Source organism: Eucalyptus grandis, chromosome 11 (assembly GCF_016545825.1).
Source record: "Eucalyptus grandis isolate ANBG69807.140 chromosome 11, ASM1654582v1, whole genome shotgun sequence".
Classification (NCBI taxonomy): domain Eukaryota; kingdom Viridiplantae; phylum Streptophyta; class Magnoliopsida; order Myrtales; family Myrtaceae; genus Eucalyptus; species Eucalyptus grandis.
The window spans coordinates 34026320-34042789 of NC_052622.1; the positions used below are offsets into that span (position 1 = coordinate 34026320).

The 16470-nt window shown below is 41.2% G+C and overlaps 4 protein-coding genes across 7 annotated transcripts; 2 read left to right on the forward strand and 2 right to left on the reverse strand.

Moving 5' to 3' along the window:
- Positions 1–2132: 2132 nt before the first annotated feature.
- Positions 2133–4230, forward strand: LOC104426197 (adenine/guanine permease AZG2). Its single transcript, XM_010039165.3, has one exon. The coding sequence runs from the start codon at positions 2313–2315 to the stop codon at positions 3951–3953; it is 1641 nt and encodes a 546-aa protein (XP_010037467.2). The 5' UTR covers positions 2133–2312; the 3' UTR covers positions 3954–4230.
- Positions 4231–4913: 683 nt separating this feature from the next.
- On the reverse strand, positions 4914–10690 carry LOC104426198 (B3 domain-containing protein Os01g0905400). Of its 4 annotated transcripts, none has more exons than XR_721804.3 (8): positions 10417–10690; positions 9200–9357; positions 6978–7791; positions 6339–6401; positions 6174–6260; positions 5927–6075; positions 5643–5765; positions 5348–5490 (listed from the first exon to the last, which is right to left on the reverse strand). XR_721804.3 is itself a non-coding variant. In XM_039304118.1 (7 exons), exons 2-7 carry the CDS (start codon positions 9332–9334, stop codon positions 5236–5238), a joined length of 1503 nt encoding a protein of 500 aa, XP_039160052.1. In that variant the 5' UTR covers positions 9335–9359; positions 10443–10689; the 3' UTR covers positions 4914–5235. The 4 variants fall into 4 exon arrangements, 2 of the variants coding, with proteins under 2 accessions (XP_039160052.1, XP_010037470.2); XR_721803.3 differs by having other exon boundaries at positions 5643–5777; XM_039304118.1 differs by lacking the exon at positions 5643–5765 and having other exon boundaries at positions 4914–5490; positions 9200–9359; positions 10443–10689.
- Positions 10691–11861: 1171 nt separating this feature from the next.
- On the forward strand, positions 11862–13299 carry LOC104426199 (protein NOI4). Its single transcript, XM_010039169.3, has 3 exons — positions 11862–11990; positions 12783–12989; positions 13088–13299. Exons 1-3 carry the CDS (start codon positions 11982–11984, stop codon positions 13109–13111), a joined length of 240 nt encoding a protein of 79 aa, XP_010037471.2. The 5' UTR covers positions 11862–11981; the 3' UTR covers positions 13112–13299.
- A 397-nt stretch (positions 13300–13696) lies between these two features.
- LOC104426200 (mitochondrial import inner membrane translocase subunit TIM22-4) lies at positions 13697–16168 on the reverse strand. The gene is made up of 5 exons (XM_010039170.3): positions 15948–16168; positions 14942–15123; positions 14622–14812; positions 14444–14516; positions 13697–14078 (listed from the first exon to the last, which is right to left on the reverse strand). The coding sequence occupies exons 2-5, from the start codon at positions 15105–15107 to the stop codon at positions 13996–13998; spliced, it is 513 nt and encodes a 170-aa protein (XP_010037472.2). The 5' UTR covers positions 15108–15123; positions 15948–16168; the 3' UTR covers positions 13697–13995.
- Positions 16169–16470: the final 302 nt, after the last annotated feature.

Consider the following 16470-nt stretch of genomic DNA (forward strand, 5'->3'; position numbering starts at 1 on the left):
ATTTTTGTTTGCTATTAATATAAAATTATTTTGTGATTTTTTATAACGATTATTTAATGGTCATGTAACAACCGTGTGATAACTTTCTAAGGATTATATAATGGGTTTATAACGTTTCATTTATTTTAATATAAAATCTTCATTATTTTATAACTGCTATACAATGGTCATTTTCTTTTTCAATTATTGATTTATTTATAGTTGTTTCTTAACAACTCTCTTTTTCTTTTGCCTATAAATTGTTACTGCGAATGATATCAATATTTCTAATATCATAATATTTATATTTCTCTTTTCCTATCTCGTTTATATATATTTTTCTTTGCTAAATTATACACCTAACATTATTTTGTTTATTTTAATATTTAGTGCAAAGTGTGGAATAAAGTCTAATGTGTATTGGGAGGATGGCCGCTAAAACCTTATGTATCAAGTTTCGTACTCCAAGGGGGCAGAGTTATCCTTAAGAATAGTGCTTGCACGATTTGGATATTAGTTTTTATCTTCTATTTCTTTTTTTCAATGTATTTCAAATATTACTATTTTCTTGTCATAAATTATTTTCTAACAAATTTTACATGAGTTGTAAAACAGTGTAATAATAAACATAGTTGCATAAATATAGATGCATAAATTAGGACAAATAGCACCCAAAAAAAACCTCAAATTATGCTTATTGTGATAAAAATACATCAAATTTATTTTTGGATCACAAAAACACTAACTAATGCAACACATATACCCTATTTTTTTTAGATGCGACAAAACTCAAATTTTTACATGTGCAACATACACATCATCTATTTCAGTTCCATTCAAGATAAATTTGTAACACTAATATAAATTCAAGTGTTATTTTTATGACATAAAAAAGGTTTGGGATTTTTATATCATAATAGGTAAGTTTAGGTTCTTAAGTAACATAAAAAAATGTTTAAAATATTTGTCCCACGTTAGGCATAGTTTGATATTTTACGTATTGCATTGCACTCAAAAGAGAGTCATGTCAATCTCAATCAATCATCAACCTCAAAGAAAAAGAAAAAAAAAAAACAATAAACGATCTTTCGAAAAGCAACGTATGATGTTTTAGGTCTTTAACACCTCCTATAATTGTTGGGTTATGCAAAGCCAAGTTATAATAATCCTGCATAAAGCGATGTACTGGAGTGTCCCGCACAAGGATCAAAAGATTCCAATCAAACATTTCATGTGTTTGTCATCATCCAAAGACCTAATTTAAATTTTCTTGAATTTTCAAGGGCTTTTAAGGAATCTTGTTGACTGACCCCCAAATGATTTGTCGACCATGGTTTTCACGCATCGATTTACGTTTTCCGTGAGGCGTTAAAGTGGAATACGGTTATGTTCAAAGAATGCAATACCTCCTTTCACATAAAGTAGAGATTCTCCTCGCTTTTTATCCGAATAACCAAACATCACACGAGAAAAGCCAAACCATGTGAAGAAATGAAGGTGGGAAAGTGCATGCGCTTTGACGCACTTGTCTCTACGTTATGGTAAAATTTAGTGCCTAAATATACGTTAACTAGATAAAAAATTAATGACATTAAAAAAATTTATAGATTCAATGCACATTCAGGAAAGGCTTATGATACATGTATAGAAACTACTCAATGCATGTGAGCCTACCCACCGAATGTATTAGGAATGATACTGTCAAATTGCTTCGGTGCCAAGAGTAGACGATTGTGTCCGTTGTAAGACATGTGAATCTACTTATCTAATGGATTTTTTTAGCTTTCAATTTTATTTATGGTATAAAATGACTCAAAGCATAGTTCTAATGTGTTAATACGTTCCCAAAAAAGACACTAATTGATCTTTTTTTGTCAAGCGTATCCAGTCTATACCACAAATTCTTTTTGTTGGTTAACAATAATTGTACATTCCGCCAATATTTGCAGGTTCTTTAATTTTTTCTTTCTACCTCGTAAGGAAATAAAGCAATATGTGGATCGCTACCAAAAATGGACATCTCTATCAGTCCCAAACGCACTTTTCAACTTATATCTCCCGAATTTGGTGAGTAATTTATTATATTGGATATATACCCATATATTCATGCCTGCGTACCTAACCATCTATATAAACACAGATATCCCAGGCGGGTCATTTACAGTGTCATGTAAGGCAGAATTTCGCTTGACTGGCAAGAACCATGTTTTCCTCATAAATCCACCCTCGTTCCTTCCTCAAAGCTCACAAAAGAAAGGACCTCCCCAGGAAAAGAAGATTAACACCAATCCTTTCCTCTCCAACACCCTGAAACACTGCTGGAGTCAGGAAAAATGGGAGGTGAAATTTGTGGAAGAACGGGAAGCGGGTCCTGCGCGGGGCTCAGGAATTCATGGAGGAACATGGAGAGGCGCCTCAACGAAGCCGTCTCGAGGAGCCGGGTCGGCAAGTACTTCAAGCTCGAGGCGAGGAAGAGCTGCTTCACGACGGAGCTCCGCGCGGGCACGGCCACTTTCCTCACCATGGCTTACATCATCTCGGTGAACGCCACCATCATCACCGACTCGGGTGGGACGTGCTCCGCCGCGGACTGCACCGTCCCCGGGAGCCCCGGCTGCACGCTGAAGCCCGACCTGGGCTACGAGAACTGCCTCGGCCGGACCAAGAGGGACCTGGTCGTCGCCACCATCTTGTCGGGCATGATCGGTTCGTTTGCCATGGGGATACTGGCCAACCTCCCCCTGGGGCTCGCCCCAGCGATGGGCCAAAACGCCTACTTGGCCTACAACTTGGTGGGTTACCATGGCTCCGGGCCCCTCTCGTACCAGACCGCCCTCGCCGTGATCCTTGTCGAGGGCGGCGCCTTCCTCGCCATATCCGCCCTCGGGCTCCGGGCCAAGCTCGCGAGGTTCATACCCCATCCGGTTCGGCTGGCTTGCGCGGCCGGCATTGGCCTTTTCATCGCGTTCGTGGGCTTGCAAGTGCACCAGGGCTTGGGCCTCGTTGGGCCTGACCCGAACACACTCGTGACCGTCACGGCCTGTGCGACAACAAATCCGGCGACCGGCGAGTGCTTGGGCGGCACGATGAGGAGCCCAACGTTTTGGCTGGGCTCAGTTGGGTTCTTCGTAATTTCTTTTGGGCTGATGAAAAATGTCAAAGGCAGCATCATTTGTGGCATTGTTCTTGTGACAGTCATTTCCTGGTTTAGAGGCACTGCCGTTACATATTTCCCGTCCACCCCGCTGGGTGATGAAAGATTCAATTATTTCAAGGAAGTAGTCGATTTTCATAAGATTAAGTCCACGGCCGGCGCCTTTAGCTTTGCGAATTTCAACCGGACCGAGGTCTGGGTGGCTCTCGTGACGCTACTATACGTTGACATCCTCGGCGTCACCGCAATATTGTACACCATGGCCGAGCTCGGGGGCTTCACCGATGATCGGGGCAGGTTCGAGGGGGAGTACATGGCGTACATGGTGGATGCTGGCTCCACCATGGTGGGGTCAGCCCTAGGGGTCTCGACCACTGGGACGTTTGTGGAGTCCTCAGCGGGGATGAGGGAAGGGGGTCGGACCGGGCTGACGGCAGTGGTCGTCGGGCTCTACTTCTTCGCATCGCTGTTCTTCACGCCCTTGCTGAGCAGCGTCCCTCCATGGGCCATAGGCCCGTCGCTGGTCATGGTCGGAGCGTTGATGATGAAGGTGGTGAGGGACATCAATTGGGAGAATCTGAAGGAGGGAGTGCCTGCATTCGTGACCATCCTTCTCATGCCCCTGACTTACTCGATAGCCAACGGGATCATCGGCGGGATCGGGGTCTACGTTGCTCTGAGCTTGTACGACATCGTGAAGGGGCGCGTCCTGTGGCTGATGAAGATGAGGAAGGTGGTGGCCAAGGAGCAGAATCAAGTGTCAGCTTCAGCCAGCGCCGAAGCAGAGGCCCCGGCCGAAGCCGCCCGTGAAATTGTTTGAATCTGTAAAGACGTTTTCTGTGGAGCGCCTGTTCAATGGTGAAGGTAGCGACGGCGCTGGATGTGGGATTAGATGCACGAGTTGCCATGAGAGAGCGCTGAAGAAAAAGCTAAGTCGTGCGCACACACAAAAGGGCTTGGCCTCTTGACAATGTCACCGATTTTCAAGGCAACTCTTGCATGTATTCAAACTTGTTTTTAGTTCGTCAATTATTGTCTCTAGCCGTTTGTAATTTTCAGTTGGTTGCTTGATCAGTACATTCTACATTTCGACATTATTCATATCTTGTTTTGGGATAATTCAAGTTCGATAGCACAAAGCGCTCATTAATCTAAATTAGTAAAGATAGTCGACTTTCAAAAGTAACATGATTTCAATGGAGAAAATTTAAGCATGAACATGAAATTGGGTTATTTACTTAAAAGAAAGTTCATAATGGACCTCATCTCAAATATAAAGTAGGCCCCTTATTTTGAAGAAGAACCCAAAGGAAATATTGTCTCAAACGAGACCGGATTGGCTAACTTAATCTCCAATCAAGACCTGTGCGTTTGACAAAGTGTAAAGAATAAGGGCCCGTGTTATCGGCCTCCAGATCATAAAGGAAACTAGCATAACACATCGCTTTCCTCGTTCCATTATTTTGGGAAACGGAGATTAGAAGCAACTCACGTGGAGAAAATTGTCTGAGATAATTGGATCAGAATCTGAGATAAGTTACCACGTTGTCTTGACGCTTCTGCATTATTGACCCCGAATTCTAGTAAGATAAAGGGACAAGCTGCACAACACACGATCGCATGTGCTGACGACTTAAAGAGCTCGATAGGCCGCAGAAACAGCCTCGCAACATGCATGAGAAGCTCCTAATGTTTTCAAAAGATTATTCAACGATAGAAAGAGGTCATTCGTTAGCAAGAAAAGATGTCGTCGCGGCTCAAGATTAAAGAGAACAAGACATGAAAACTGAGAATACTGCGGCTTTGTTATCGACACCGTGGGGCAAACTGAACCCAAAGTGTTTGATCCGTATACTTGGTCAGAGCACAAAACAGTGAGAAGACACAGGAGGTTAGCGCACAACATCTTCAGCTTTCACACCACGCAGAAGCTAATCAGATCATTTACAAAAAGTTTTAAAAATTCTGGGTCTGTCGGTCATGGCAGTAAAGGCGATTCAAGGCTGGGAAGAAGGCCAACAACCGAGAATAAGATGGTACAGTCTAGTTAGTGGGGATCCTGGTCATAAAAGCCGTGAATTCTCGGCCCGGGGCAGACTGGTTTACCTGGTGATGGAGACTTTATACAGAGACTGGGAGTTGGACAGGATTTGGAGTTGAAATACACAATCATCTCCCCGCTGGATGCCATTCGCCAGGCGAAAGCCATCCCACCCGGACGTTAGTGATCTTACTCCCAATCTTTCATGGTAAAGGACTGGCCATGTTCTCTTAGATGGATCCGTGAGAAACACAACTTTCCGGTCTCTTGAAGAAGATCCCTTGAAAAATGACGATGGAAGGTCAGCAGGCAACTCCTGCATCAACAGAAGTGAAAAAACAAGGAATTTTACTTCAGTCCACACAAATAAGCAGATAATACCATAAATGCAATTGTATACGCAACATAAGTAAAAAAGAAGAAAAATAACAACCGGGGGAAGGATGAAATTATTCTTGAAAAGAACACCTTATATTATTCAGTTAAAGATCTATTGGGTGATGCCTGTGAAGTAACCCAACCCAATTTAGAAGCTGGGATTTGGGCCGTTGGATGTCCATAATGCTCCTACTATGAATAAATGAATTTGAGCTGAAATGAAAACTAAAATATAAAAAAAAAAAAAAAAAAAAAAAAAATTCATAAAACTAAAATAAGGGAGGGAAAAAAACTGTCTCAGCCAATTTTGAGGATCAACAGCAGCCAAATCAGAAGGGAACATAAGTAGTAATAATATAAAATAAAAAACCCACTAGATAAGAATGGCAGTCCGTCACGACTTTGACTGAATAGGAGGTATTGGCAGCCATATGTACTGAAGAAGCCTTTGCATTGATAGCTTCACCCTTTGCTAGCTGTCCATCACTTGCAGTATACTCCGCCTTAACAATTGGCTTTTTTCCTTGCATATAGGAGCATAAATTGAGCAAAAACCATTGCATGCTATAAAATGGACAAACAGAATCAGTATTGAGTTACGAAGGTTCTCTGAAATCATACCATAGATTTCCAGATTAGCCATTTTGGTACTCCAGTGTCCAGGAGTCATCTCCACTTGCTCTTGTTTAATAACCCTTGGCCTTTCAACTGAAAAATAAACGAAGTTAACTTTTGCCACATCACTACATAACAATTACCTCTCCTGAAGTAAAAGCAAATGCAAACCTTCACAATTGTTATCTTCATCCATCTCCATCAGCTCTCTTTTGACATCTGGCAACACTTCATCTGTCCACCATATGAAACAACAGAAGAAGATTAAGGACCCTTAACAAGAGACCTTCTGAGACATGTCATATCAATAACAACTCAAACAGTACTAATAGCACACAGCTGCTCAGTGAGCAGAGCGCAAACAAAAGGTACTAGTAGCTGGCTGACCATAAGTCATATTGATTAACTTCACAATAACAAGTCCAGCCTTTAGTGCAGTACCTGAGTAATATGCCATCAGATTGGGCGGTGGTTGCCAACTGCCTATTACAACCTAAGACCCAGCCTCACTTATGAAGAGTGTCAAATAATCATCTTCTAATATTGTTTTAATAAATTTCACTTACAGAAACAATTACATGCTGATCTTAGAGAGTGTTTAACATTAACAGCTCAGAAGTAGATCAGATAAAGTCATGAAGCATCATTGTCAGTAACCATGCCCATAGCAGCCCTCTTAGCATAACTTTCTTTTCAAGAGAAACAAAAGGTCCATTTAACAACAGTTATCATCTCCGTACTCTAATTGATAATGAATATGTATATATACACATATGATCTGTCTATACATAAGAGGCTCAGAGTTCTTACTCTTGCAGTTATTCATGAGAGTCTCTTGTTTATCTAACCCTTCTAAGTTTCCACTATTTTCGAGTTTTTTGATGTTTTGATCTGTTTCCTCACATGTCCTGTTATTGACAGAATCCAAAATTGGGTCTTTATCAGCTAATCCAGCTTCATCTTGACATAATTGTGATAAAACAGCTCCAACAGAAGAAGGTCCAGTCCCATCCACAGTACACGGATTTCCACCAGCACAGGTTTTGTTGTTCTTCATTTCAAAATCAAACAAGTCAAATGCAGGTCGCACCTCTTCTCCCTCTCTGTTCTCAATGTGTCTATCCATCATAAAGCTCAATTCTTCAGCAAAGACCATTTTGGAAAGAGGTTGACTTTTCCCACCACTCTTTAGACATACCGATGCCATCTGTTTCACTGCTTCTTCCACATTTGTTCCGCGATTGCATTGATCTAGCTCAGCTGATGCCCCAGAAACAACTGAAGCACTCTCACTTGAACTCTTCTCACCAGTGGGGTCATCTGAAGAATTTCTACTACTCCTACTTCTTTTCTTACTGGTCCAGTTTTCTGGAAAATCTACTTTTCTGCATCCAGTCCGATCATATATGTCGACCCTGAAGTGGGAACCCAGGTAATAGAACAACAGAAAATATCCAACTTCTAAACCATGGTCGCGTGAAAAAGCATTCCAACCTCTCTGGAATGCAAAGGATCCATCAACCTTGGACAATGTCACTTCCCATTGCCTCCCACCTGAATCTTCCAGACGGATATTTTGATTAAGCTGTCCTGAAATTGTGGGAGCAAATTTTGGAGGAATGTACTGCAATTGAAAAAACATCTATTGTAAAACAAAAAGCTGATTCTTACAACAAAATCGAAGTGACAAACTACGATCATGCCTATCCATATCAAATTTCGGGAGAAAGTTGACTGCACAAGCATCACATTATTGAAATATTGCATATCAAGTTACCCCAACTATAATCATATGAGCAACTGATAGGCAATAATCTGAAACAAAAAAACAACATTGTAAATGATCCATGTCACTACTAACACCATGACTTATTCAGGTCATGTAGATACGGAATATAAAGGTCAACTACCTGAAGCATATGCCTATTTCTTCATCAAGGCTCCAAATTGGCTGAGTACTACACACATCGAGTTAAATACTGGATGGTTAAGTTTTAAAAAAATTAATCAATAGATATATTCCTTGAGAAACTTTTACTTTCTATAGCATGACATGATATCTCATGCCACTTCTTATCGTTTCTTTTTGCATATTTTAAATCAATTTCCTTTTTCTTCTCTATCAAAAGAAAAAAACCAAGGACAAACTCCACAAATGGCATGGCATTTCCTTCACAATCTAACCAAACAAATGCACTCCCTTCTAACTGGCAATTATTTGATGCATAAGCAAAGAATTTCAAGAAACAATTTACTGTTTCACAGGTTAGCATATTTCGGATAGAACTTTTTATTTCTCTCAGTTGCTTACAACAGAAGTTTTGTTAGTAACTGGTTTACACCACTAGGTAGGATTCTGATAAATAAGAAGTCTCCGTGTTAGATCTTTAACGCTGTGCTCAAATTTGCTTTCATATTCAAATAAAGTTTCTATACACAAAACTTGTTAAACAGAAAGTTTTTGAAGTCCAGGAAAGAGTCTGTTAAACAGGGATTTTCTATTGATATGTCCACTTTGCTTCTTCAATCTTTTCTTCTTAACCAAGTCAATCATTAGAGATTTGTGCCCAGACTAATTCACAGGGTGAAGCTGTCAATAATTATAGTCTGGATTAAGGCATGGCAGAAGTAAAATACAGTAGGCCAACTAAAAATGGTGCTAACTCCTCAATGAGAAACCAATATTGATGCTGTATTTTGACTACCAGCGTATGTCCTCACTCATGACCCAACAAAAAATAATTATGTTATGCAATTGCATAAAGTCTCGAATAAGTTAAAACAAGAGGACAGATGCAACTATTCCATGCAATATCAAGCAGTATAAGCTCTCAAAGTTTATAAACAGCAAAAGGCACACGACCTTAAAACATTTGATTTTCGAGGAAAACCAATATCTTTTCAACAGGTACAAGTCAATATACAGTAGGATGAAAGAAAGAAGAAATTAGCTTGTACTGACCAGTGGTAAAGAAGGTATAAGTTGGGAAAAAGTATTACAGGGTCATAAATAGAAGAGGGTGGAAACATACCAAAAGCTCAGAAAATTGACTGCCGATCATGACCTTGAAAAAGGAGCTAACATTAGGTGATGCGTTTTTGTTCTTTCCATGAAGAATTACACAATTCCTTGAGCATTCTGCACAGGCTTCCATCTTGCAGCCCATTGATAATCTGATCTGTTGGACACCTATGCACCAAAAACAAAAAGTATTTCCTTCAACATGATAAAGCATTTGCAGGAAGAAGCACAAACAAAATTCTTAAAGAGCAGAAGTTCCCAGTTCTCTTATGATTTTTTTTTTCTTGCGACTGCATAATCGACAGTTTCCAGTTTGAAAATCAACTTCCCAATAGGAGGATGAGGAAAATGCTGACTCTTGAAAGGCTCAACGAATGAGTGAGATAACACACACCTATTGTATGTAATAAGCATGAACCTTGATTTCTTGCATTGTATCTAATTGCAGCTGATGACGCTCTAAAAAGACAAAAAAGAACATGCACTCCCCAAAAATCTCACAGAACGCTGCTCCAAGAACAAATTTAGCAACATTTTACGCATTCTGAAGTGTAGATATGTGTATATTCTCTACGCTTCCGTTCCATCCTTCTAATGGTCAAAGGCACCAAAATATAAAAGCGAATAAATGGATGCAAAGCTACTTCAATATACATTCGGCCTCTTCAAAGGGTAAAAGAAATGAATAAACTTAAATCTGTAGAGATGGCCATTGAAACTGTCTCTATTAAACAGAACCAGAATTTTCTGATATCCTCCGTTAACTTTCGATTTTAGCGAGAATTTTCTATATCAAATGCTCTTAAAATACAAAAGCCCGCATTCAGCGAACACGCGGTCCACAAAGTCCACCAAGTCAAAAAAAGACGGTTCCTTTCCGTAAGTCCAAGGCCTTAAACTAAGCAAAAAGCGGGAAAGGAGACAACTTTATGGCGCGAAGATCATCTTTAAGAACTCAAGAGCAGACCCGTCCGCCTCAGGGCTAAATCCTACCAAGTACCAACCACTCAAGCCCTAATCTCACAAACGACCACCGTGATCACACCCTCCTCCTGGCGCTGCCACGTACGTCAAAAGGAGACGAAAGCACCGCAATGCGGCTCGAAACATCCACTCGAATTCGCCTCCCCAGCGCCAGAAGGCAAGAGGAAGTCGCGATTACCACAGCGAGGAAGCATGCGAAGACGGCATTACGAAAGGGGAAGGGGAGAGAGACGGAGCCCGAACCCGCGACTCGTTTCGCGAGGGAGGAAGCGGCGAAGAGGAGCCGGCGAAGGCGACTCGGGTCGGGTTCTCCTCGCCCGGCGGCTTCCGCTCCGGGAGGCGTGAAGAGACGCGAGGCGTTACGTCGAAGCCATGATCGGAGGAGCGAGCGAGCGAGCGAGCGAGCAGTGATGAGGCTGTGGTTTTTTCGGTTTGATGGAGAAGCTGAAGAGGTTCTTCTCTTTTTCTTTTTTTTTTTGAGACAGAGAGAGAAAGACAGAGAGAGAGAGAGAGGCGGGGGGGATTGTTCTCGGGAACAGCGGAGGTGCGATTAAGGTGGGTAATTAAGGTCGTCTTGGCGTTGCGATTTTCCGTGCGTGATTAGTACCTGGTAATTAAATTATCCGAGGTTTAATGCGTGCCTAATGCCCTTTAAAAAATACATCTACTTCCAACTTTTTTCCTTGTCTTAAAAATGTTTCAAACTTTAAGTCCCATGTCAGATTTGCCTCGCATTTTGCTTTGTCAAAAAAAAGAAAAAGAATCACCAACTTTCAATCCGTTCTCTCATATCGGCTCCCATGACCCAATCTCAACTTGACGTAAATAATAAATCCACATCTGTAAGGTGATACGGAGAATCATCTCTAATACAAAACCATTTTAGAATTTGAAAATTCTGAAACAAAGTACTAATGCTAGCAAATTTGAGATCAGGGTAAAAATGGATAAATTTGAAATTGAATCTAAAGTTGGAATTCTTTTTAGACAAAGGAAAGTTCGGAGCAAATTTGGACTAGACTTAGAATTTTCTATTAAACAAAAAAAAAAATCAAGGAAGGATTGAGATTAAACATAAAAATAAAATTGGGTTTTTTTCTTAGGAATCAGGCCAATCTTTTTTGCCCTCAGACTTTGACATTTTTATACTCCAGCCCATGTCGTCTGATTTATCTCTCATGTGCATCTCCATTTTCTTATTTGGAGGAGACTGTCGGAAAAATTTTCTAATGTAGTTAGATAGATTAATTAAAATTCAACCAGCAACCCTTGGTACCTCATTCTCGCACGCATTAACTTTTATCACGTGATAAATTTGGTTCGATAAGGATCAAACACGATATATAAATATTCATGGCTCCAAATTCACTAATGCGAAAGAAAAGAAAATTTGGTACAATGTACTTTTTAAATCACAATTTCACAACTCAATTTGGTCTGAACTCGATTTTTCGTGTTCCACGAATCAATTACAACATGGTCTTCACGACATCGAGGAGGCGTGCGACCACTCTAGTTTCTCGATTGGTGGGAATTTCGTTGGGCGAAAATAATCTTCTCAACTTACAAAACAGCCACCAGCTGTCTCGAACAACCGACTAACGATCAACGTCTACTTAAACGAATCTTTAATTCATTATCATCATCCGTCGCTCCTCTGATAATCAGCGTTGGCCACGTCCCTCCCTCCCTCCCTCCCTCCCTCTCTTTCCAACTTCCATTCTTCCTGGAATTCTCTCCATCGGAACAGAACGGTCTCCCCTCCCGAAAGAACATCCGATCCTCGGCATCATCTCGCTTCGTCCTGTATGGCTTCGGTAATTTAATCTCACGCCGCTCCTTTTCATCCGTTAACGCTGTTGCCAATTAGAATCGTGTCCGGTGCGTGCATGCATAGATGGTTGTATATTGGTCTGCGAACGAAGACAATGCCTGCTTTCGCAATTGGTTTCCGGGTCGGTGATCGGAAAACCATGTTCAAGATTCTCCCGCGTCGCCCTTGTATCCCTTGTATCGTGACGTTTTACGGTATCTTGATGGACAGGAAACTGAAAAGCAGTGTTTGCCCTTCGTGGCGCGATTTTGGGTTTGCTCGTGCACGGTTCATGTTGAATCGTGGAACGGACAATGGCTGCTAAAAAAAAGATCCATTATGAAAAAAAAAGATCCATTATGCATCGTAGTCTTGAGTTTCTGCTATTTTGCTTTTGCATAGGTCGATATAGAAACATTTCAGAAGCTCGAGTTTGTGGCTGGTTGTGTAAATCGAGGTACTTAATCGATTGAAAGAGTCGTTACGAGTTGAACATGTTGGTCGTGCTGATTCTGGCGTGCCTCGGCATTACTTCATTGACGAATCATATATAAGAGAGATTGTACGAGAATTATGGCTACTTTGTGGGAGATTTTTCATTTGGGACAAGATAGAAGGAGCAACATAGTGCTTTTGAACAATTTATCTAACAGAAAGAGATCGTTTCTGCACTGCATTTTTTATCATTCAACCGCTTGCGGAGCAGCAAGTTCTTCTGGACTCGTGCAGGGGGATTTAGACTTTCCAAGACTGACATTACACAGTGCTTTGCGGATTCCCTTTTTCAATTCCGCAGGCAGGTCGGCCACTGCCCAAATTCGGGGAGTGGGATGTGAACAACCCGGCATCCGCCGAGGGATTTACCGTCATCTTCAACAAGGCCAGAGACGAGAAAAAGACCAGCGGGACCACAGCGAACATGATGTCCCCTCGAAGGAACGTGTCCCCTCGAAGAAGCAATTCGACTTACAACAAGAAGGAGAAGAGGCAGCAGAGTCCTAAGGTAGGGCGCGTCGCTTGCGGCTATTGAATCTTTGATTGCTTTGATCTTGAAATTCTCATTTGTGATGCTAAAACTGTCAAACTGGTTTCAACGCGCAGAGAAAATGGCTCTGCTGCGGCTAACTTCCGACCGCTGCTCTCGAGAGGCTCAAGAATATGCAAATGGCTATTAACATCATGGGACAGAACCCCGGCCTCGCTCATGAGGCAACGAATGATTGTAACCTTGGTGCTCACCTTTTTTCCTTTTCAAATAAAGAGATTATGTGGTAATTTGCTTATCATCGGCTTTGTCGCATTCTTGATGTGTATGAATCCTTTCGCAAGATATACATACAATTAAATACATAAGCTCTTCTCCGAGTTCAAACGCCCTTTTAAAAGTTTCACCTTTCATAGGTCAATTTTGACCTATAAAACCATACGCACAAACCAAAAGCTAAGGTAAGCAAACTCCACCTTTACTTTTCACGACTTTTTGAGTAGCTTTTGATAACAAGCATCTGATTACAAATCAGTACTGCCAGAAACTGGAAGTCGAATTACATAAGTGAGCAACAACACATCCTCAGACATGTTACCTGTTCAGTCAAACTAATCGTCAACATGAGATTTAGAAGGAAAGAAAGTACCTAGTGGCTGGCGATATGGAAAGACAATGCAAAAGTTCATATTTTGTAAATCCTACATGCACAAACACACCAAAAATCACCAAACAAATTTCATAAGAAAAGTTCCTTTGGATAATTTATCCAATTGCTAAGCATACAATGTGCTTATTCTAATCTACAAATCCTCACCACCATATAGATTGATGAGGTTAGATATGAATCAGGCTGATACATTTCAGAGATGTGGTACAGTTCAGAGATCTCTCTTCACCGAAGATGTGAACAAAAAGGAAAAAATAACAAAATCTTGCAGTTAAAAATTTAAAATCCCACATCTCCCTCTTTTTCTCTTGTCCAGGACTGGAAATAAAAATGAAGCAGAATGATGTCATTCAGCTAATGACTATCTAAAAATTTCTCAATGAGAACAGAAAATGCTGCAAAGCCAGCACAACCAGCACATGCTGCTTTAGGACCGCCTACAAAATAAGAAGAGAAGAAGAAGTAAGATCTTTGAAAAAAGTGAAAGAGGCAGAGGTGATGACAACCCTGTTAAGAAAACAATGTCAGCCTCCCACCCTGAAAAATTACTAGGCCAGTCTTTCCCATTATGTCACAATGTAACAAGATCCCCCCCCCCCAAAAAAAAAGAGGTAGGGGAAACATGATATAAAGATGCTGCAGTAAACTTGACTTCCTACTTTTCTGAAAAAAGTAGTATGAAGTGAAACAAGGAGTTTCAGTGCTTATCTCTAGGTACACAAAAGACATTATTCAATAAGGATTCCTGTTTCAAGTTCACTTCACAAAATAAAGGAGAACGATGACAACAAAAAATGGCTACCTCTTGCCGACATAGTACCGCCAGTAACACAGCCAGCAACAACTGTATTTGTGGTATCATGCTTTGCCCTTGCCTGTAATAAATAACCAAACACATTAGCAGTAGGACAAAAGCTATAGAACAACAGCACAATCACTAAACATACACATCCACCATCATTTTGTGAGATCAACTATACCTTCTCCACAACACACTCAGCAGCTGAAAAAACAAAGCCCATGACTGCAAATGTTTTCGCTGAGTGCCAACTTCTTTGCCCCATCTGCTTTGCAGCGTAAATGAACTGTTGCTTTCCGCTCATTTGGTCCTGCATTATAGGATTGTCCAGTGCTCCGAGAAGCATGCCCATAAAGATCCCAAGGCCACCTCCTGCAGCAATTCAATGACACATATTTACAAACAGCGAAATTTGGCTCCTTAACATCATTTCACCCACGAGACACGAGGTCTGACGCACCAAATGGGGAAAAAAGCAGCAAAAGAAATGAGAACTCTTACCCATGATTCCACTGAAAACACTGCGAACAGCACAATTGTTCCAAATATCCTGACCACGAATCTCCTCATGTGTAGGCAATCTTAATGGCTGAATATGAGGCTTCTCTGCTTCTTTCAAGCCCGAAGAATCATTACCGGTTGTTTCAGATGCTGGATTGCTGGCCATTGACGGTGACTTATATCTGAAATCAAAATGGCATCAACCCATATGCACTTAAGTAAAGCTGAGGACAGTGGAAAGGAGGAGGAAGGAAGAGTAATCTTTCTTCAGAAATACTTCTCCTAGGACCCATAAGAACAACTGCTCCAAAAATGGAGAGATCTCCTCCCTCCCTCCCTCCCTCCCTAGTGTCCTTACCAGAAATTGAAGGAAGTAACCACAGTTTGCTCCTTTTGAAACTCTAACTGCATAATGCTAAATGTACTTTGTAAAACATTTTGATTAAGTGATATTCACGCCTTTTTCATCCTTTCTGCTTTCATCTCATCCAAACAAACACTAGGAAGAAAGACTTTATTTGCTTTCACACTTACATTTCCAGTTTGTTCTCTTCAATTTCTTCCCTCTTTAAAATTTTCCCAAACAAGCCATCAAAATCACGGAAAGCCAAACATGTGCACCATCTATACTATCCATATTCTGTGCCAGGCTGTCACATATTGCCGTGTCCTGTTCCAGCTCTTGAGATCTAGCAACTTATACGAATTAACCTGAAATATTAAGATGCCTGGAAAAGTGCGTGCGTGTTGATACTATGCAATGAGTTTCAGGCATGGACTATAAACCTATGGTCGCTCTCGAGCTTTGAACAAATGCAGAAAGACACACCGGACGCCTCCCTGAATCAGAAGACCTTAAGAATTCAAATTCAGGGTTGTTTGTTGCTGCTACCGATACAAAGTGGGTCGACTTGGGAATTTTATCAAACACTTGGTGCGCTACACAAGGCTAAAGACAGATATACATCACCATACAAGCTGGCTAACACTACGAACTGGAACTTACGATCGCGCGGCGATGGAGAGAGATTCAGGTTGAGATCTCCCGGGCGTCGTCCGTGCTCGCCGGCGGTTTGGCAGAGATGTCGCCGGCGAAAGTGGAATGCGCTTCTGAATAGCAGAGAAAAGAGAGAGGGAGAGGGAAAGGGGGCAGGGAATTCTTAGAAGACCCCGCGATCTAGTCAGGAAACCCGACCGGAGCGAACCGGTTCCTTGGGACCGGCCCAATCATGACGTCATCACGATGTATGTCCTAACAGCATTCCTGCGGTCTGTTCGGTCGAATTATTACCCGGTACGGCTCCCTCGATACGTATATCTGTGTTTAAGTCACTCGAAATTATTACAAATCTCTTTCGTAATCTTCTATTAAATAGGTTTTTTTATTTTGCGTGAAAGTTAACATTTAATTTCCGCTTTCGTTAATTTTATATTATTATTGGACGAATTACTTCAACAAATGCGACGTAGTATCATGACTAGTGCGTGCTTGTAAATCGAATTTCGGGAGAACAAATTTGGAAGCGGAA